The 21,160-nt window shown below is 39.9% G+C and overlaps 1 protein-coding gene across 1 annotated transcript; it reads left to right on the forward strand.

Moving 5' to 3' along the window:
* The first annotated feature begins 3 nt into the window (after positions 1-3).
* Positions 4-20,359, forward strand: USP14 (ubiquitin specific peptidase 14). The gene is made up of 16 exons (XM_080380438.1): positions 4-228; positions 2,747-2,892; positions 3,531-3,563; positions 5,417-5,521; positions 7,180-7,283; positions 9,386-9,444; positions 11,309-11,439; positions 11,737-11,817; positions 12,574-12,653; positions 14,164-14,278; positions 15,597-15,662; positions 15,980-16,072; positions 17,021-17,149; positions 18,195-18,255; positions 19,393-19,500; positions 19,627-20,359. Exons 1-16 carry the CDS (start codon positions 213-215, stop codon positions 19,776-19,778), a joined length of 1,479 nt encoding a protein of 492 aa, XP_080236564.1. The 5' UTR covers positions 4-212; the 3' UTR covers positions 19,779-20,359.
* Positions 20,360-21,160: the final 801 nt, after the last annotated feature.

Genomic DNA, 21,160 nt, shown 5'->3' on the forward strand with positions numbered 1-21,160 from the left:
TCCGGCGCTGCGCGCGCAGGCCGCCCCGCTTCCGGAGAGCGGGGCCCGCTTGCAGCGTCATCCTGAGGGGCCGGTTTGAATGAGACCCCGAGGGAGGGAGGGACGCGCCGGAACCGCCGCCATCGCTCGCCCGCTCGCTCCCCGCCGCCCATACGCTTCCCCGCCGCCACCGCGCCCGCCCGGGACACGGCGCGCCGCCCGTCCCTTCCGCCATGCCGCTCTTCTCAGGTGAGCCGGCCCTGGCGCCCGCGCCGGCCTGGCCCGCGGCGGGGGGCGGGGGCCAGCGCCCGCGGCGGCGGCTGCCGTCGCCTCAGCGACGGGCCCTCCCAGCGGCCCCGCCGCCCCCCGCCGGGCCCTTCCCGCCACTGGCGGCGGCGGCGGCGGGCGGTGCCTCCCGCGGGGCGGCGGGCGGGCGGGCGGGCGGAAGGCTCCTCCGGCGGCCCCGCCGATCCGCACGGCACGCGTCTGGCCCGCCCGGCCGCGGACGGCGCCGGGGGCCGCTGGGGCAGGGGGCCGGGCCCGGCCTGCCGCGGGGCGCGGCGGGGGCGGGGGGCGAGCCCTGCTGGCGGGCGGGGGCCCTTCCGGCGGGGCCCTGCGGCGGGGGGCGCGGCGGATCGCGCGCGGGCCTGCCGCGGTGTCGCCCGTCCCGCTTTATTTTGGGATTTGTACCGGCAGCGCGCGCCAAGTGCGCGGCAATTCTGCGTCCCTGCCTCCGAATTTGTTTAGGGCCATCTGCCTCCCCTCTTCCCCGTCCGTTTTTTCCCAGCTAAAACCAGCGATATGAAAATTTTCATAAATTGCATCACATCCCACTCGCTCTCTGTGCTGGGGAGGAAAGTTTTTAGCGACGGCTGCTAAAGAGCAAAGCCTGCAGTGACACTTCTAGACCATTTAGTGCTTGTTTACGATTCACAGGTCTGGCCTCTTGGGGCTTTTTAGGATGTGAGGAACAGATTGTAGAAAGCCCCGGTACACGGTTGTGTCCCTGTTCCTCTGCTGTTTTAATCGTGGTTGGCAAGCTGGGATCCTGGTGGCAGTGTAACAGGACTTGTCCTGTTACAATTCATAAGCTGTGTTTTCTGTTCAGTGGGGTAAACGTCCTTCATTTTTCTTGGTTTCCATTGTTTTCAAATTAACAGTTTTCTCCTCTATTTTGGAAACTTCTGGTGAAAATGTGGTTGCAGTCTCTGAAACACTCATGCTTTCACTTTCCTCTTGAGTGCTGAGTTGTCAAAAGCAGTGACGCTACAGATTAAAAATTGCTAACTCTTCGAGATATTTAGTGGTGCATGCATGATGGTTCAAAAATGCAAAGCTTAAAAGACTGCGGCTGACTTGCTCAGTGACTGAGTGGGTTGTCTTCCCAGAAAGTAGGAAAAGATCTGTGCTTGGTAGGTCAAAATAATAAATGTATTTTTTTAAAAAAATCAGAAGGTTGGGCAAATCAGAAGGTAATTTCTGCTAGAAATACTGAAAAGCCAGTCATTTGAGTCCCTTTGCATGTTGATGTAAACTAAGTTTTGGTTGTTCTTCCTTATTACCCATCACAAGCACTGCATACATCTGAGATCTGAACCTTCTTGGACATTTTTTTTTTAATCATGACCTCGAAGAGTTTTATTTTGAAAAAAACCCTGGAGTTTCCATAATATATTTATGTAAAACCAAAGCACAGGTAGAAGGAAGGATATGGCTTTCTTAAAGTATAGTGTTTCAGCCACTTACTGTGCACAGGGGATGTTATCACGTGCTCTGTTTTGCAGATTTTCAGCAAAAATGCAGCTTGCTAAAGTAGCCTTGAGTACCTATGATAGTGATTGGAAGTGACTGAAGACGTGTAACCATTCTTTAGAAATGCAACGTTTGTTTATTCCAGGCATTTTTATCTGCTCTTGGTTAGTACTGGCTTTACCACAGTGAGGTTAATGTCCCTTTGTGTCATTCTGGTTACTGTTTCTGCTGAAGATCCCGTTTCCAGTGTCAAGAGTTAACACTTTGCGTGAACCAAGTGTTCTCTTCGCTTCTAATTCCAGTCCTGCACCTTTACTGGGGTCAGGGCTTCTGGAGCTGCAACCTGTGCTAGGCTGCTGTCTGTATTTGCACGCAGGTACCTTGTGCGTGTGAACACTGTCAAAACTGAGGAGGGTAGCGGTGGCGGCATTGCAAATGGCACTGTGAGGTAAACCTTCCACTGAAAGGAAGCAGGAGGTGTGCTGTTTTATGGGATGTGTCTTGATGCATGCTTACCTCCTCATGGAGCTCTGCGTGAACGACACTGGTAGCCAGATCTATGGCTGTCAGACAGTAGCTTTGCTTTTGAAGGACGTGGTATTGTTTTCCATTGAAGGAGAACGGAAATGCTATGGAAAACTGAACTGGAATTGCCTATCAGAACTTCCTTCAGAAAGTTTTGTTTACAATGAACAGTGCCAAGAGATTGTGAGAGTTTCTTTCTTACTGCTTTTGTGAAGACTTGCCTAAGGGATTTCTGATGCTGTTACGTACATCTGTTGCTTGCAAAGTTTCTCAGTATACACGTTGTTTACAATGGTTTTGTAGGACATTTTTAGACTTTTTGGAAGTGATATGTTCTGATATAGTAAAGGTGCTCCTTAGCTTGATGATTGGCAAGTTTCAGAGTTGAAAACAACATATAAATTCTGGAATTCAAAATACTGGGTTAAACTTGGTAATTACATTCTTGTGTATTAGGAAATAATCTAGTTTCAAAACATTTTGTTTGCAGTTAATGTGAAATGGGGAAAAGAGAAATTTGATGGTGTGGAGCTTAATACTGATGAACCTCCAATGGTCTTCAAAGCCCAGTTGTTCGCACTGACTGGAGTTCAGCCAGCTAGACAGAAGGTTATGGTTAAAGGAGGAACTCTGAAGGTAGAAATCCGTGGGTTTTTTTATATTATTTCTAACCTTATTACATTATAACATAATGAGCAATGACCATATTTAGAAGTGTTTCTCCAGAAGATCTTTCATTGTATGTATTAAACTGACTACTCTCTTCAGAAATTATTCTGTACGATTCATTGCCGACTACTAGAAAATACCAGCAAAAGTTTGTTGCTAAATGGTTGGGGGGTACACTGCTGTTTTAAAATACTTCTTCATACTTCTAAAATACTGCTTACACCAAATGCTGCTCTGCTTGGTGGGTTTTTTCGTTTAATGTTCAGAGTCTGAATGCAACTTCTTGCTTTTTAGCTTGTTTAAGAAAAGTTTCTCTGACACTTCTTTGCCATTATTAGGTTAATGTGATACAGGCAACTTTTCTGCAAAAAGCTGTTTACGTCTAAGAAGTGTTGAACAACAGCTGAAGAACTTTACTGAAAAAAACAGCTTGGCTGCTTTTTATTTTAATCAGATGAGATTTGATGTGCAAGTAGTTAATATTGTGGAATCTTGGATGAAACACAATGGTATATTTAGAAATATGTGATTAATATTAATGAGAATACTTGCTTGTCTTTTGCTGCAGGATAATTAACTTGTCTTTTATTTAATTTCAAATACAGGATGATGACTGGGGGAACCTAAAAATAAAGAACGTAAGTTCTGAGGAATAACCAAATTTTAACTAGTTTGATTTTTATTTTGGCATTTCAAGAAAGATTTAAAGTTCTTGCTGTTCCTGTTTGAATGGGTAGCTTTTTCTTGAAAATCAGAGCTTGAAGAAAAATAATTTTACAGTTCTGATACCTAAGCATTTTTATAAAGTTATCACTATTGATTTGTAAAAAACCTTTTTTTTGGCATCAGGAGGGAAATCACACCATCTTCCTGAGGTACTTGGGAGCATGTTTTTTTTTTTCTTTCTTACAAGAAAGTAAGTTCTGGGTCAGACCAGGAGTCCTCCTATTTTGTCTGTGACCATGAGAATAAGTGATGTTATTTAGAGAGAACTTGCAAATCTGGGCACTGTCAGTGGTCCAGTGTGCTTGTCCATCCCCAGCACAGAAAATCGTTGCATTTCACATGCTGAGGTTACAGCTCTCCCTATTTCCTTTTTTATCAACCTGCTGAAATTTTTTCTCCTGTACTAAACAGCTGCTGTTTAAAAACAAAGCCATTAGTAATGGTGGTTCATACCTTTGACTAGTTCAGGAAGAAAACAAAAAGGGAATGTACTTGTGTTTCTTAGCTATATAATGTAACAGGGAATCACAGAAATTTTCAGGGTTTTTTGGACATTCACGTTTTTGTAGGTTTCTCATAATATCTGTTTCGTACGGGTTTTACTCCAGTTCTTCACTGAGCACATTGAATTAGGTAGCATTACTCTTACCCTTGTAATTAGTTTGCAAGCATCTATTAGCAGCCTGTAGCTGCAGCTATTGTTGCAAAGTCATTCAGCAAAACCCCTGGTGCATAGTACTCTTGTCTTTTTTTGCATACTGTTATGCTAATAACTGCCTCTATTAATTTTAATGGTGTTTCGTACTAGTTCTAGGGTTTTATTTACAGTGTCAAAACAGTTTCTTTCCATTCTGTTGTCCATCCTTTTCCTTAGCACTGTATTTTTCAAGGCCCCGGATAGCCGTTTTCTCCCCTTTGACAGACCTTATTGTGTAGATGCGCTCAAAACCTCCTTTTCCTTATGCTAGTACAGCAAGCAGGGTAACTTGATGGCTTTTTTTCTCCCCTTGAATGTTAGTCTTCATGCTAAACTGACAGGGTCATTATGGTTATTACTCCCTTTTCAGTTAGTTTAATGTCCTCAGAACTTGCCAGACCAAAGGATGGCACTTGCCTTTCCTGCTTGTTTTTCAAGTGAAAAAAGCAATTCCGAACTCGGAGCTGTGGTCCTTATTATTATCCACAGCTGTCTGAAGTGTTTCCCCAGATTCTAGGCTAAAGATGAGGGATGTTTTTGTTGTTCAGAGAATTCTGAATTTGAGAACTTGAGATTCTGTTGACTGAGAAGCTCAAACACTGCAGCTTTTTCCAAATTTGAATATAGCTGTTTGGTTATCTTTGATTCCAAGGTATTTTCTAAGACTTAAGGGAAAGAGGAATATTTGCACTGAAGTGTTGAAGATGTTTGATCCCTGGTGATCCATCAGGAAGGGAGCTTTTCTGAACACTTCACTTTGGGGTATTCCATGAATGTTAAATTTAGTCCCGATTGGAGTCTTGTGTTCTCAGCTGCTGGCAAGCTCACCGGGCTCAGTGGAAACATCTAGCATGGATAGTTGGTCTCAATAAATACTTTCTAGATAATGAGAAAGTTAAAGTATACCCTTAAGAAACAACAGTGCAGTGTCGGTTCTGTAAACTAAGATAAAGCTTGTGTTTATTTTGGGGGAAATAGCTGAAATATGTCAAGAGCTTTATGATTTTCTTTTTTTAAGTGGAAATAATTGCCCTTAAATATTTATTGCTATTTTCACTGTGTTTCAAGGGGATGACCTTGTTAATGATGGGTTCTGCAGATGCACTTCCGGAAGAGCCAATTGCTCGGCCCGTCTTTGTAGAAGACATGACAGAGGAGCAGTTGGCTTCAGCTGTAAGCATATTTCTAACTTTGGTTTCTTGTAAAATAATGGCAAGTTTTAAAATATTTAGAGTTGCTTAAAAGTGCATTTTGAAACTCATTAATGTCTGTTTAGCATTTATAGCTTCTCAAATAAACGCAAATTTACGTTGATGATCCAACTGGTAGCAGTGATGAGTAGTTTGGAATTCAATTTCAATGCTGTGTAACTAGTGCTGTTTTCGAGCAAGCAGCTTAGCAAATTTTCTAAAAATAACATTGCTGACGTTTTTAAAGACAAAGTTGTATTACCTTTGCTGTATTAGTGTCCTGAACTTTGCCTGAATAAGGGCATTTTAGATATGCAAAATTGTTTCCTGCCTCCTTCATATCTCTGAAGGGAAACTAGGGTTTGTTTGGGGTGGGGTGTATTTGGGGTTTTGATTGTCCTTGTTGGTAGTATTAGGTAAACTTTCTTTCTGAAAAACGGAAATAAGTTTGACATTAGTGGAATAGATTATATGTTTTCCTTTATATGAGTAAAGTCTGGAAGAGAATAATTAGTCTATTTCTTTCATTAACTTTCTGTTTATTTCCTTTTTTACTATTTGAAAGACTTAATTTTCTCATCAGTCATTTGAGCTAGGAGCTCTTCGTCATACTTAAAACAGTTGCATGACTGTTGTCAGCTGCACAAGCAGAATGAGAATAGTTTTATCCATGTCTGTGTGAAAACAGATCTGTAGTTTAGGACTGGTTTTGTGCTTGAGTATTTAATGCTTTCCACAGCATCAGCAGGTGAAGGATATTTACGTATTTTTGAGGCTAACCCTATACACAGACTTGGAGATAACTGAGAGGCAAACAAGGAGATGATTTGGTGTCAGATAACATTTTGAAAAAGTTGGTCACATTGCATTTCTCTGATTTTATTATAGATCAAAATTCAATTGTCCTTACTGCATGCATTCATTAAAAATGGAATACACAGATAAATTAATTATCTCTTTCTAAAATAATCAAGTAGTATTGGTATGCAGTACTACTTCAGTTTCATTAAACGATGTGCTTTTCCTGGACAACTACTTAAATATGCAGGATTGGGGGAAAAAAAAAAGCGCTATTCTATTGTGATTTATAGTTGTTTGTGAAACTGATTAGTTTAATTATTAGCTGGCCTTCACATTTGTCAGAATTTTAGAAATTCACAAGTTGTCGGGAAGGATCAACTTAATGATCTGTTGCAGGCTTCTGGAAAGGAGTTTAAATAATGCTTTTGTTTCTAACTATGAGCTTCATAACATTCCGGGTTTTACTAAAAACTGATTTTAATTAAAACATCAGTGTTTTGTACAAATGTATTCATGTGGAAATTTCATGGAAATAGAATTTTAAGGTCAAAACTTGAATGAGATTATAATTGAGTTTTCTGAATGACTGCCTGCTTGAATATTTTCATTAAAGTAAACAAGCATTCCTGAATGTCCTCTTAATAGCACTGAATGGTGAAATGATTAATATAATCAGAAAATGGATCTGGAAAACTTTGTAAAGTTTGATGGAATATTCCAGTTTATACACATCTCTGATCATGCCTTTTTTTAGAAGTTGATGTCAAATTACAGCATTTATACAAAAATGGTTGCACATCTCTCTCAGACCTTCAAGCACCCTTGTAAATTTTTTGGTAGATGGAGTTACCATGTGGATTGACAAACCTTGGCAACACTTGCTACATGAATGCTACGGTTCAGTGTATCCGCTCAGTGCCAGAAGTGAAAGAGGCCCTTAAAAGGTAGGATTCAGTATAAAAATACCACGACTGAAATGTTTTCTTTAGCTTATGAAGTAGATATTTTGTGCAGTGGTCATCTTAATACTGTTATGGATGATCGTAACAATTTGTTATTATTTGAATCTGTTCAAGGTTAATATAATGATCGATTAAAGCTTATCCAGTGGCTGTGTTAGTCTGTACTTTTAAAAGAACTTCAGACTATGTATTTTGGAATCTACTATGTAGACAACTATGTATGTTGGAACTGGCTTTTGGTGGAGAGAATGTGTTTTGCCAGCTAAAAAAATAGCTCCTCTCAAGATTTCTTCAAAACGCTTGAACAAGCTACTGAACTCCCAACCCTATTTTCTGGTGTTAGTTTGTATGGTCTTGTTCTGTATTAAAGAATCATATGGGAGTCCTGTTCCTTGGAGGAATATTTTTTCAATGGCTTTATTGCACGGTGTGTTTTCAGCTATGAAATTTAGACATTACTGACATTTGGTACTTGGAGGTACAGCAGGAAGCTCTGAGACAGGACCATGGGTGTTACTGTGTCGGCAAACTGGAGTAAGCTGGAGTTACTGTCATGTGGGTGTGTAGGGAACAGAAGACATGCCCTTATGTAATTTGTTTCATTCATTCTGATTGTAGAATAACTTCTGGGGTTTTTGTTTGTTTTGTTTGTTGTTCTGGACGGAAATGTGTAAATGGCCTATTTTTTTGGTGAGGAATCTACAAGAAACTTGAAAATTATGAAGGTCGGAGGAAAAAAGAATACATGGCAGTGTGTCCTGCATATGAATTGGAATGAGAAAACCAGGATTAGGTAGAGCATTGCCATTTTAGGATTACCTTAATTCCTTTAAAATATACGGCTTTCTTGATACCTTGGTACCCAACTGGATTACTGTAAATGCTGGTTATTTAAGTACTTATAAAATTTTCTTCATTCTGTTAGTAGGTGAACCTTAATTATTAGCACTGAGAACTATTTAAAGTACAGAAACTCTGTTCTAAAGCTTTTTCTTGTTTTTCAGTGTTGTCATTTTGGAAGAGTCTGTTTATTTCCATGTAAAGGACTCTTGAGTTACTGCACTGAATCAGAGTAATTGACAAATGTAATATAGCAAATGTCAAAACGTACCCTATAAAACCGGCGGACTGCATTACAAGATGTGGCCTTGCTCTCTGTGGGAAGTCAGATTCACAGGCAGCTACTCTGTTTTCCCCTGGAGACTTAATTTGGTCTTCCCTGCTTGACGACAGCATTGAAGGGTATATGGCAGTGGGAGAGAGGTGAAAGGACTCACATGGGAAAGCTTACTATTAGAGCTTAATTTCTCACCAGCTGCTCCATTGATCTCTGCAAGGGTACTCCATGTTTTGTAGGATGCCAGGGGGGAAAGTTTCCTGCTCATCATCTAGCAATGGACAGAATTTTTAAAATTCAGTCTGAGATTAAAGAATGCATGAGACCCTTCTTTTGCTTGAAGGCTTCTTTGCTTTCAGGAGGCCATCTGTTCCTCATGCAGCTGGTAAATTAAGAAATCACTCAAAGAAGAGCGGTAAGTTTTAGTAGTATGGGTGGACTCCCATACTTTTTTTAGTGTAGGAAATACCTTCCCAGGAAAAATGTCTCACCTCTTACTGTTCTGCTTGTGCTGTGAAGGGAGGAAGCGAGCCTGCCCTCCATCTCTGCGCATTTTGTCTGCCGTCTATCCCTGAAAGTGTTTTATTCCACTTATCTGAAGAAGTTGTGGCAAATGTTTCGGAAATGGGGTAGCTTCCATTCAGACTTTTTCTCGGTTTCTTTCAAAATACGTTGAGTCTTTGAGGCAAATGGATTAGGGAAGCAGCAGTGATGTATCCAAAATTCTCAGTCTGCATTTATTTACTGTCTCAAGGACGCCAGTTTTCCTTTGCTTCCATGCAGTGCTTACGAAATAGCTGAGACTTTCAGGTGAGTGAGTAAATCTTATCTTCAGTTATTTCTGTTCTGGTGATTTGATTTCTTCTGATACATTGAAATACATCTAGCTGCTGCCTGCTTTATGATTTAAAAACCTGACTGCTCTTCTTGATTGTGTTTAATTGCATACAATTTATTTTTCTTTTAGGTATGGTGGTGCCTTAAGAGCTTCAGGAGAAATGGCCTCTGCTCAATACATTACTGCAGGTTGGTGCTTAGAGTAGATAGAGCACAGGCTAGCGTGTGATTTCCTGCTAACTGCAGATGAAAATTGCGGTTAGAGCTCTGCGTATTTTTCTTTAGCGTGTATGCCTTAGGAATTTCAGATCTGCTAGCACTGGAGGATTCATTTGCTCTGTCGTTAATATCTCTAAAGGTTATTCTGACTGTGGCTGCAAAGCATACATCTCTACGTACTACGTAGCTGCAGGCTAGGAAAGAATATATGCAAGTGCGACTGAGGCTTAGATAGAAATCATTCATATCTCTTAACTGTTTTAACAGGTAGGCATAAAATAATTGGAACTTCCTAAAGCAGACTCCATCCATCTGATGATTTGATCGGTTTGTATAGAAATATTTTAGTGTACAGTTCTGTTTCACTTAATGGTAGGCTAATGCCATGCTCCTAGAATATGTATTTCATTGCTATTTTTTAATATGATTTATTGGCTGAGCATTATTGTTAAGGTGGTAGCTGATGCTTTATCAGTGGTCTTAGCCTTTACCCTAAAGATCCAGATTTCATAACTGAAATAGAAAGTAGTATCTTCAAAAGGAAAGTTACTCTTTGTTGTGGTGATCTGGGTGCTCACAATGTGGGAGCTCACGATGGCCCTGTATCTCCCAAGTTCTAACTAGAATTCTAGTTAGACCCCTTACACTTGAACAAGGGTACTACTTGTCCACTTTTTCTTTTTTTACTCTATTTCATTGCCCCACTAAGATGCTGGGCCAGGACACTGGGATTTCTACCAGTCCATTTAAGGAAAAACAAAACAATATAAGGAAGGAAAGGTCCAGTTTGTGGGTATGCCTGCTGATCGAGTTTTGGGGTGGTAAGTTCTGTGGTTACTCTATACAACCATGCCTGCCCCTCCCCTTTCCACTGCCCTTACTTTGTGACCCTTAATTTCTTTGTAAGGTGACAGCTCCGCTTTTTAGGAATCTTAGTAGTTTGAGTAATTCATGGTTAATTCTTTGGTGCTGAGCCGGTCAAGAACTCCTGCATGACACTTATGGCATTTTTTTTTAAATTGCTGTGTCATATCAGTTGTCCCTCTTATCAAAGTCAGTGAAGATATTTCTTTAAGAGAGGAAGCAATTGACCTTGGTTCCTTGTAATCTTGCCTATATTCACTTACCAAGAGTATCATTCAGTAGTCTCTCTGCTTGTAAATTAGTGGCCATGCAGACTCTTGCCTACCTCACAGGGTTGTCATGAGGATTAACAGGTGTCTGAAGTGATTTGTGGATTTAAAATGCTGTAGCCTGGGTAGATAAGACATACATAGTAGTGTGTCTGGAACAAAAAAGAAAGCCATGTGTATTGTCATGCAGTCAGTAGCATTCATTGAATTTCACGTAGTTATGAACTGTCTACACATATGCATGCACATACTTGTTTTCTTGGGTTTGAAATTAAGCAAGAATATTTTCTAGATATCTTAGTTGGGGAAAAATGAAAGTTTTTTTGCCTGTATTTGGTGAAACTTAAGCTGCTATAGAGAATAGATAGTGAATACATTGTGGTTTTACTAGGTGTAGTCCTCTGTGAAAACACTGTTGCTAAACTGCTCAAAAATTATTTTTTTTTTTTTTGGTTAGCAGCCAGGAAAGACAAGGCACTGTACCAAACTCTCAGGACTGTCATCTTTACACATGTAAAGTCATGCTCACAAATGAGATCTTAGGTGCACCTGTTATGCCACCTGGAAAATCAGAAAGATTAAATTGGATGTTGTTAAATGATCAGTCTTTAAATGTTGCTGCTGTTTTAGTATTCTTTTTAAACTTCCTACCAGGTTTGAATTGTTTTTTCACTTCTGAAAGCATTCACTTTTTCTTCAAGCTCTTAGAGACTTGTTTGATTCCATGGATAAAACTTCCTCCAGTATCCCACCTATCATTCTCCTGCAGTTTTTACATATGGCCTTCCCACAGTTTGCAGAGAAAGGGGACCAAGGCCAGTATCTTCAACAGGTAAAGACCGATTATTAGCTTACTGTTTGAAAATTCTGTAGTATGTTGGAAATTGAGAACAAGAATATTTTAAGACTTTCCTTCTCCTGTGAAAATAATTTATCCCAGTAAAGTGTTTGTTTTTGTGTCGTGTAGAAAAGTTGAATGTAATACCAGCTCTGAAAATGTATGGCGGAATAGGAGAATTTCTTAGTGAAGGAATCCTTACATTTGGTTTTGTAGTGTAAAGATGGGTGGGGTTTATATTATAAAGTCATAACACTACCAGTTAGATTTAATGTTCTGTTCCCTTCCTAGGATGCCAATGAGTGCTGGGTGCAGATGATGAGGGTCCTGCAGCAGAAGCTGGAAGGCATAGAAAGTGATACAGTGATGGAGGTAATTGTAGTCTTCAACCAGAGTTGGACTTACAATATTGTACTTGTGATTCACTGTTTTTTGCTAAGGATTATCTGCTTTCTGAGTTCTTTGACATGTATCTATAGTCCAGTAAATGAAATTGTTTCCTGATGTGTCTGATCAGCATAATGCTACCTATATCATGTCAGCTATGCTATGGAGTGTACTATAGGAATACTTCCCCTTTGTGCTTCGTAAGGTATGTATTGGACCAGGGTGGTGGTGATTGTGAGTATGCTGTAGCTGGCCCTAATAACCGGTGAATTTAGCACATAAGAACTTCTTTTCTGAAAAAAGTGTGCTACAGCATTCTTGACTTACACAAATGCTATTTCAAACAGACAGCTAGCCTAGTCAACCTGGTAAGAAACTGAAGTTAGTTCCCAAGACTTTACCAGACCAACTTTCTTCTTTGAAAACTCTTTTTTTGGAGAGTCTTGACAGTGGCAAAAATCTGATAAGACTACTCCGGACAGATTTAAGTTGAGGGGCAGGCAGGTGTGACTTTGATTGAAATCTTGCTTGTTAATATAGAAGTGTCTTTAACAGTACTATAAATGCATTTGTTTTGAAATTTTTATGCTACGTCAGTTGACTAAGTAGGAGAAGATGCACCTATAGAAGGGTGAAGGAATAGGCTTTAAAGAATTTAAATAAATGGGGTTATTTTTTCTGTTAAGAAGACTCTCTGTACATGCTACTTAAAGTTACATCGTAAGATAATTTGTTTTACAGACAGACTCTGGAGCTACAGCAGCGTCTTCTAAAAAGAAGAGTTTAATTGACCAATTCTTCAGCATTGAATTTGAAACAGCGTATCCTAAAGACTAAGGCAAGACATAAAGAATGATGATAATTTCACACTTCAGCAGTTGAGTGCAGGGAGGATGAAAAGCGTTGTTGAGAACAGTATGCAAAATAAAGGTGTGGTGGGGAGGAGAGGGAATGATGTGTTGCAGGAGTACACACAAAGTTAGGATTGGATATACTTTGAGAGAGAGGATGATGTGGGGAGGAAGAATTGGTAGTGGAAATTTACAGACCCCCCCCCCCCCCCCCCCCCGAATTTAAATACCAGATTTTCTCCCCAGAGATTACCAGTTGTCCACTTCAAGGGTGGTGACATGGTTTATTCAAATAAAAGTAATTATTGTCCTAAATAGCCTTTGTTTGGCTTGTACGAGAATGTTGCTGATACACTTGGCATACTAAACATGCACAAAAGATGGCTTGATTGATTTCTTAGGAAATAAAATAGATGCATGCTGTTAGATGAGTAAGATACTAATGCAGCTGACAACTTTCTAGTAGCTTTTTATATAGCAAGAACAAAAAGCCTATGACCACATGGGGCACACATGCCAAGTATTACTCTTTTCCCACTTCCCCACTGCAAAATCCTGGCCATCATGTAACTAACCACCACTTTCAGAAAGAATTATACTGTGTGTTTTGCTTGTCATAAACAAGGAAACATTCCCTTAGATAAGGTACTTTATCTCATAGCTTGGTAGTAATAAAGCATAAAGGCTTTTTTTAAGGTAAGAATCGTGCATCTCTCTCCTCGTAGTATGGTGTTTGTTGTCCCTGAAGTAGTTGGGAGGAGCAGAATGCATAGCCAAGAGAAATGATGCATAGGCCAATGGCAGGAGGAGGAGACTTGGTAGAACAGTTGTGTTGCAAGCCTTCAGAGGCTTCAAATGCGTTATGGCAGCTTTTGTAGAATAAATGCATTCAGAGCACAGAAAAATATCTAGAAGGAAGTGGGTGAGAGAAAAGGATTGGGGAAGAAGTATGAAAAAGAAGAGGTTGGACAGAATGATTAGAAGAATGTGTAGAAAATAATGAATAAATGGACTTCATTTCAGTGGAGAGGACATACAAGGCTTGGAAAGGAGGCTGTGCATGTTGAAAGAAATGGGAAATCTGGCCAGCAGCAGGAATAGAAAAACTTTATTGTAAACAGCAACGGAGCATAATGTTGCAGGAGGGCTTAATAACTTGCTGTTGGCAGACGGTATGATCTGTGTCCTGGGGGCTGGGTGGTTAATGGGGAGAAGAAAGAATAAAGCAGGCCTCGCAAGCTGAAATGGTTTTTGGTATGCTGTCTGCCTCTGCTGCTACTTGTCATTAGACACAAAGGAACAGATTGATTAGAAGGAAGGACTTTTTCAAGTCTTCTGGTTTTTATACTGCAAGGAGTAAAAGTATTATTGATGTACAAGCACAAGAGTATCTTGAAGTACAGTGCTGTTCAGCATGTTGTTTTCACTAGAGCTGTAGTTCAGCTCTTGGTGCATGATGGTTTTCCTTAATTTTGTGAAGCATGAAATGTACAGAAGCTGAAGAAGAGGAAGTAACTAAAGGAAAGGAGAATCTGCTTCAGCTTAGCTGCTTTATCAATCAAGAAGTGAAATACCTGTTTACAGGACTGAAATTGGTAAGCCATTATAACTTTTATGTAATTGAAATTCTGCATGACCTGTGTTTTTAATCTATGACTTGGAATTGACATCTGCTGGCCCAGCTTTACAAAGTTGCAAGATTTTTTGGTTTTGATGTTCAATGGGGAGGTAGCAGGGGGAATTAATTGCCTGTTAATGTAAAGCAGACTTCAACAGGGCACTTTCTTGACCCTTGACATGGTCTTCCCCATGCAGGTAAGCAAGTGCAAGCCAATTTGCTGCTTGTTTGTTCAGCTGGCTTTCACTTCAGACTGAACAGTATCACAATTCAAGCATGCTGTAAATAGTTTCCAAAAAGTCCAAAAGTCAATTTTAAAATAGGGTGGCGTTTTGGTTGCTAAGAAAAAAAAATCAGATGATGGAACAATTAAACTTAATTTTGCAGATTTTGGAGGGGATTATGTTTTCCATGACACAACATCATCTTTAAACTGTTCGTTTAAGTAGAAATTCTTAAAATAGTCTGTGCTTTTTATGTATATGTTTCTAAGTTTTCAGGGATTTTTTTGAGAATCTGAAGGAGCAAGGAGAGGAGCTACTACACAACCTTTGTAGTAACTGCTTTTGCACAGTATTTGCACAAGAGCAGGGATGGAAGAAGTGATCTGGTTTGTACAGGACTGGACCAAGTTGCATGGTTCTCAGATAATCTTTGTTATCTGCTTTTTCTTTTTGACAGAATTTAGACTGAAAAGTAAGATAAAATAGTTAATGCTCACAAATTAAACAGATTATGAAACACCCCCCCACTTTCAGGCCAGAAAAGGTCTAGAGTTCTTACGCTGGGTTGCCTGTAGCAAGACAGTCACAACAGTAACAACCAGGCCAGTCTTTCCCTGAATTTGGAAGGGTCCCTGGAAGTAGAGTATCGCCACCTGTCTCCTTACATGCAGCTCTGTCTGCTTTAGACAGAGTTGAGAAACATGCAAATATTTTTGTCACAAGGAACTTGACTTTTTCATTAATGTTCTAAGCATGACATGACACATTTGTAATCAATTTCAGATACAATTCATAACCCATCCAGTTGCAGATTCTACTCATGTAGAATAAAATTTTCTGCAGAGTGAAACTTTAAGTGTTGTCAGGGCTCAGGAATGAGCCTAGAGCTGAACAAATGAATGGGCACGGTCTTTCGGAATTTCAAAATTGTGTGTTGTAATGACTGATAGCAACAGAAGAGATTGCCAGAATGAGATTTAGTTTACGGTTTGTTTATTTGTGCGGTGCTTTTCTTTAAGTTGTGTTTTATCGTGAATGTATGTGATACTACCTTTAATGTTTTTTTAACAGCGTCTTCAAGAGGAAATCACCAAACAGTCTCCAACACTGCAGAGAAATGCACTCTATATCAAATCTGTGAGTGGTACTTTTGTTGCTCTTTTTATGATTCTTCTAATTTTCTGTCCCAAAACACAAACTTATTGCTGTACAGCATGTGATTTATGTTTCTAAAGCATCTGAATATCTGCTACAAGAAATTTAAGACCAGTTGAAAATTACTTCTTTGACTATACTATTATAGAGAGCTTCAGAATAGGAGGTCTTGTTATATTCCTATGTGTTTGTGTACAAATATGTTCCCAGAATAGCTTGTAGTTTAGGATGAGCAGTGTTTAAAGTGTAAAAGATCTGTGAATATCTAAAGTAATAGTTTTTTCTGATTTTTCTTGTAGTCTAAAATTAGTCGCCTGCCAGCATACCTGACTATTCAAATGGTTAGATTTTTTTATAAAGAGAAAGAATCTGTGAATGCCAAAGTTCTTAAGGTAAGTTTTCTGCATATTGAGGTTAAATTCCTCTTTATGCTTTTCAATTTCTTTTTTTTAATAGGTAGACACTAATACTTGAGGGTTATTTACTAAATTGCCTTAACATTGCATTTACAAATATTAACAGGGCAGTTTCTTTGCTTAAGTACAATGTAGCTTTGTTCCCTATGTGTGGCAAACTATATTATGAAAATAGCCTGGGGGAGAAGATAAGGGACAGAAGTGAGTTTGCTCCCATAGTGTTAGGATGGTTTTTTGTCTCTTTACCAGTGGTTCAGAGAATGTTTAAGGAGAGGACTATGCTTTTAGTCACTGGACAGCGTTACAAAGTTGGTGAGAAATGTTTATGCTAACAGACCTTCTGTATAACTGTATTAGTTACTTTAATTGTCTGGCTTCCTGATTAACAAATGGCAAGAGCCAGCCGTGAACAGCCACGTGTTCCAGTTTTGCTTTCTGTTGGCCTTGGCTGATAGACCTCGCAGGCTGCCCAGGGAGCATCTGGATAGATGGTACCTGTTCCTTACAAGAGAAGCAAGGGAATAAAAATTGAAGGTGCATGTAAACAATTTTAAAAGATTGTTTGGATAACAAAATTGACATTTTTGCAAGTGTACAGTCATTCTACATGCATTTTTTTTTTTCCATAGGCCTGCAGAGGTATTTCTGTAGTATAAAAGTATGACAGCTATTAACAAAGAATCTAAATGTTTACATTGAACATAGTAATTTATGATGGTTTGTTTATACTGAATCAGATTTTCTTCTGTGAAAGTATTGTAGCCCATTAGGTAAGTACTGTTGGCAACATTTCAGTAGATCAGGTTGTCATAAATGTGAGAAGAGTTGCATTTAATTGGACTTAAGTGTTGTCTTCCCATGGGAGAATGCTTTAATGTGGAGTACCAAATTATGCTAATAATCTTTATACTTTTTACTTCCTAGGATGTTAAATTCCCTCTTATGTTGGATGTGTATGAGCTGTGTACACCAGACCTTCAGGAAAAAATGGTTTCTTATCGGTCAAAATTCAAAGACATAGAAGACAAAAAAGTAAATCAACAGCCAAAGAATGTAAGTCTGACATTTTGATTAAAGAAGTCATACATCTGAAATTGGGGTACTAATAATAAGAACTAGATAAAACTTGACATCTTTAAATATTTTTTTTCTTATTTAGCATTCAGACTCCTTGATATTGAGCGTTAGATCTTTTTGTGTATTTTCATGAAAATACAATAATTTTCTTTAATATGACTGCTTGATGAGAAATGTTAAATGCTGTAGACAAACACGTTGCTTACATTTTGATTTCAAAATATATTAAAATGTAGTGCTTCTGCTTGCCAGTGGTATGCCTAAAGATTTTCTGTGAATTACACAAAATTACTCTCTTCAAACGTTGCCGCTTGCTGGCAGTGTGGGGTCTAGGTAGCTGTTTCCTGCTAACCAACTGAAAAGGGTTGTACAAGGGACTACTATGTGTCTGACTGATAAAATTCAGAATATACGTACTAGTGAGCTAAAAGTCTGTACTCTAGGAAGTTGGTCTACATATTCTAAAACTGACTTCCCTTTCTTTAATGAAGACAAAAAGTAAACAAGCTATAACACTAGCATTTTAGCCATGTTGTTTTTTAAAGTTTGCTAGTCTTTTCATGGCTTAACTGCTGGCAGTTTTATTTAAATGTTTGAATAAGGCTTGCAACAGTGTGGAACAAGGAAAGAGTGCTATTTTAAAACGGAATGTATTAGCCCTTGGAGTCTGAGTCTAGTATTTTCTTGTTGCCACTTTTGCTGCTAGCAAGTCCCTAACAGGGAATAAAGTCTTCAATTTTCAGAATCGTTTTTTGTAAACAAACCTGTAAATCCGGTGGCTAAACAGTCTAGGCAATATGTGTCAAAATGGTTATATGTTTGCCTTAAAATGTGGTCTTATTTTAGATTAGGCTTTCAGATGTCCACCTAGAAATACGGTAATGAACGCGTTTCAAGTTGAACAAAAAATGTTTAGGCTTAAAAACAAGTTTAAGTGAATGGAATGTTGGGATTTGATATGATTGTGCTAAAGCTTTTTTCAAAACCATTCCACATTAATTCAGCATATTCTGTTCTTTAGTCTAGTAAAAGTGATGGCGCACAGAAAGAAGTTAAATATGAACCATTTTCTTTTCCCGATGGTGAGTACAGGGAAGTAAATCTATTTTAAAGTAACTTTCCTTTTACTTATGTTTAAGTGGACCTGATGGTAGTAATATTTTGAGAACCCTGGTTATTTTTAATGCCTTTGAAAATAACCTTCAGAAACTGACAAATTTAAAGAATGGAAAGATCAGGCAAACCAAAATGCTGTTGATATGCTCAAAGACATAATTGTCACCCACCTGACAAGTTGATGAATCGTAAAAAACATGCTCATCAAAAGATGTGTGCATGTAATGCGCAGTTATTTTGTATGCTGCTTTGTCAGTGGATGGTAGAAAGCTGAAATTGAAACAAAAACTTGAACTGGACTTTTGAAACTGCTGTGCTGGTGCTGATGTTGCCTGAATCTAGGGGGCTTGGAGCTCGAACGCCCCAGGCATTCACCCTTGTGTTGAGCGCACTGTGCAGAAATTACTTTGGAGATCTCATTTGCCCAAACTGTTACTGTGCGGTGCTGCCGGAGGCTCGTGTGTGATGCGCTGCGCGAGGGGCGGGGCCGTGTTGCCTAGCTCAGGGGCACAGTGTAAACTGAATATTCTGGAGTGCTGAGAAATGCGGTTAAGGCATGTTGGGGGCTGTAGTGCCCTACTTGGTACGTTTGGAATTGGCCTGTTTTTTCCATTGAAAAAGTGAATGGTGTAATTGAACTAACTGTGGAGTAGCCAATCTGCTGTACTTGCGTATTCTCAGCAGTGTCGCTGTGCAGCCTGTGCTCAGCACATCAGTTCTTGCAGTTTCATGGCTCGCCCTGAGTGCAGACAGCAGCTGGTGTTTGAAGGAAGTAATTGGCCAAACCTGCCCAGAAGGTTTACTTGATCATACATCATGATTTTAATACTTTAAGCTCACTGTATTTGCATTACATCAGGATACAGATTAATGCCATGAGAATGCACAGCATTCCCCGTTTCCTGAGAGGCTGTCCTGGCTGACAGGTGCTGCTTTCAGTTTACAGTGATTTACAGCTGTGCTGTAAATGGGGTTTTACACAACTGCAGTTGTGTATACGGTGCTGCAGTATAGCTAATGTGTCTTTGGCCTGTGTGCTGTTAAAAACACTAAAACTGTTCATGTAGTACTTGCGTAACTTCTTTTTCCCCCTCTTCCTTCAGATATTGGTTCTAATAATTGCGGCTATTACGACCTGCAGGCAGTGCTAACACATCAAGGCAGATCAAGTTCCTCTGGGCATTATGTGTCTTGGGTTAAAAGGAAACAAGGTAAAAAACCCCAAAACGATAGCACTGTTAACCACCCTTCACAGCTTCTTCCATTTAAAAGGGGCTGTTAGAGTGCTTAGATTTTATGTACCTAAATTACAGATAATCCTCTTGTTTTTCTTGCAGATGAATGGATTAAATTTGATGATGACAAAGTCAGCATTGTTACACCTGAAGATATTTTGAGATTATCTGGGGGTGGAGACTGGCATATAGCTTATGTTCTACTCTACGGGCCTCGCAGAATTGAAGTAATTGAAGACGAAGCTGAACAGTAGTCTTCAGTTTTAGTCATTCTGCTTAGGTGTGAAATAAATGTTGATTACTGATCACTTCTTTAACCCCAGAGCTTTAGCAAATGGGTAAATAATTTGTTCAAACCTTTTCATGTGAAGAGGGATACTGTTTCAAAATGATCCACATACCAATTGGTCACTACTGGAGTGAACTGCCCACTGCCGTGGTGACGACACTTAAAATAGCTTTAATGTCTTGCAGAAGATAATTTTTTTAAATGAGCCTTTTCCTCCCCTGCCCCCCCTTCCTCTCGAATGTCATCAAGTATTTATTACACACCTACTCTCACATTTGTTACTCTTGCATGGTTTATACCACAGTTCAGTAGCTGTCCATCCTTTGCCTTACCTGGCAGTTTTGTTAGGAAGGTAGAAGAGAAACTGTTGCCTTGTTGTGTAACTCAGTGCTGCTGCCCATAGCCAACAGCTGTGGCTACGATCAAATATTTGTCCAGCCTGACCTGCTGATTCAGTCTGTTCTGTTGCTGGCATCTCATGACTTCAGAGTAAATTGTGATCAACAATGTGTCTCCATTAAAAAAAGTTCATGTCTTGGTAGTGTAGCTAGTATGTGTTTGTTTTCACTTCTCGGGCCACCACTGATGAATGTCTTGAAGCAGTCATGTAATAAAGCCTTTTTAAGCTGTAGGGACTTACCTCCTGTCCTGTTACTCTTTACTCAGTAGACAGGACTAGTACGGTGGCTGCAAAACTGGGTATTGCTTACTTACAGTAACCTCTGTTCCTTCCCCACAGGAATACAGCAGCTGTATGCTAGTGGGAGGCTGCAGTAAAAAAGTATTTCAGTGTTGGTTACAGCCAGAAAAGCACTAAGCCATCAACAGGACTCAACCTTCTGTGTGGGGGATCTGATTTTTAGTGTGGCCCAGTCCCTTCTGGGAGAGCTAGTCCATATTCATGTGAAATACCTTCAGTCGTGTCTCCATTAACAGGGACCACACGGTGAGTTTGACTGTGCCTCACTTGCTGAGAAGGGACTCCTCTTTTACCCTCCGCTGGGGACACTGGCTTCAGCTGTGACCCTACCGGCTAGTTTTTTCTGCCTTACAACTTGTGTTGGCAGGTACGGTGCTGCTGCCTTTCTGCATAGCTTCCCCTGGGAGCACGGCAAAGGCCTAAGGATGTATTTTGAAAAAGTTGCATGATGCTTAAAGGCAGGCTCCACCCCTGAAGGAAGCCCCAGTGCAGTACCAGCTCTCTTCCTCTGTACCCCACAGAAATAGTACAGGCTCCTCTGTTTTTAAAAGCTTGCTCTGTCCCCTGTTAAGGAGGAAGGAGAGATGGTGCCTGTGCCGGCTGGCTGTTCTGTGGAACTGCATCCTCCCAGCTGTGGTCCTACGATC

The sequence above is a fragment of the Falco punctatus genome (assembly GCF_963210335.1).
Source record: "Falco punctatus genome assembly, chromosome: 3".
NCBI classification, from domain to species: Eukaryota; Metazoa; Chordata; class Aves; order Falconiformes; family Falconidae; genus Falco; species Falco punctatus.

Excerpts from the sequence above, each read along its gene's own strand:
- USP14 (XM_080380438.1), top strand. Across the intron at positions 2,893-3,530 it reads TTAAAGGAGGAACTCTGAAG|GATGATGACTGGGGGAACCT; the intron begins GTAGAAATCCGT and ends TTTCAAATACAG. Across the intron at positions 17,150-18,194 it reads TAAATCAACAGCCAAAGAAT|TCTAGTAAAAGTGATGGCGC; the intron begins GTAAGTCTGACA and ends TCTGTTCTTTAG.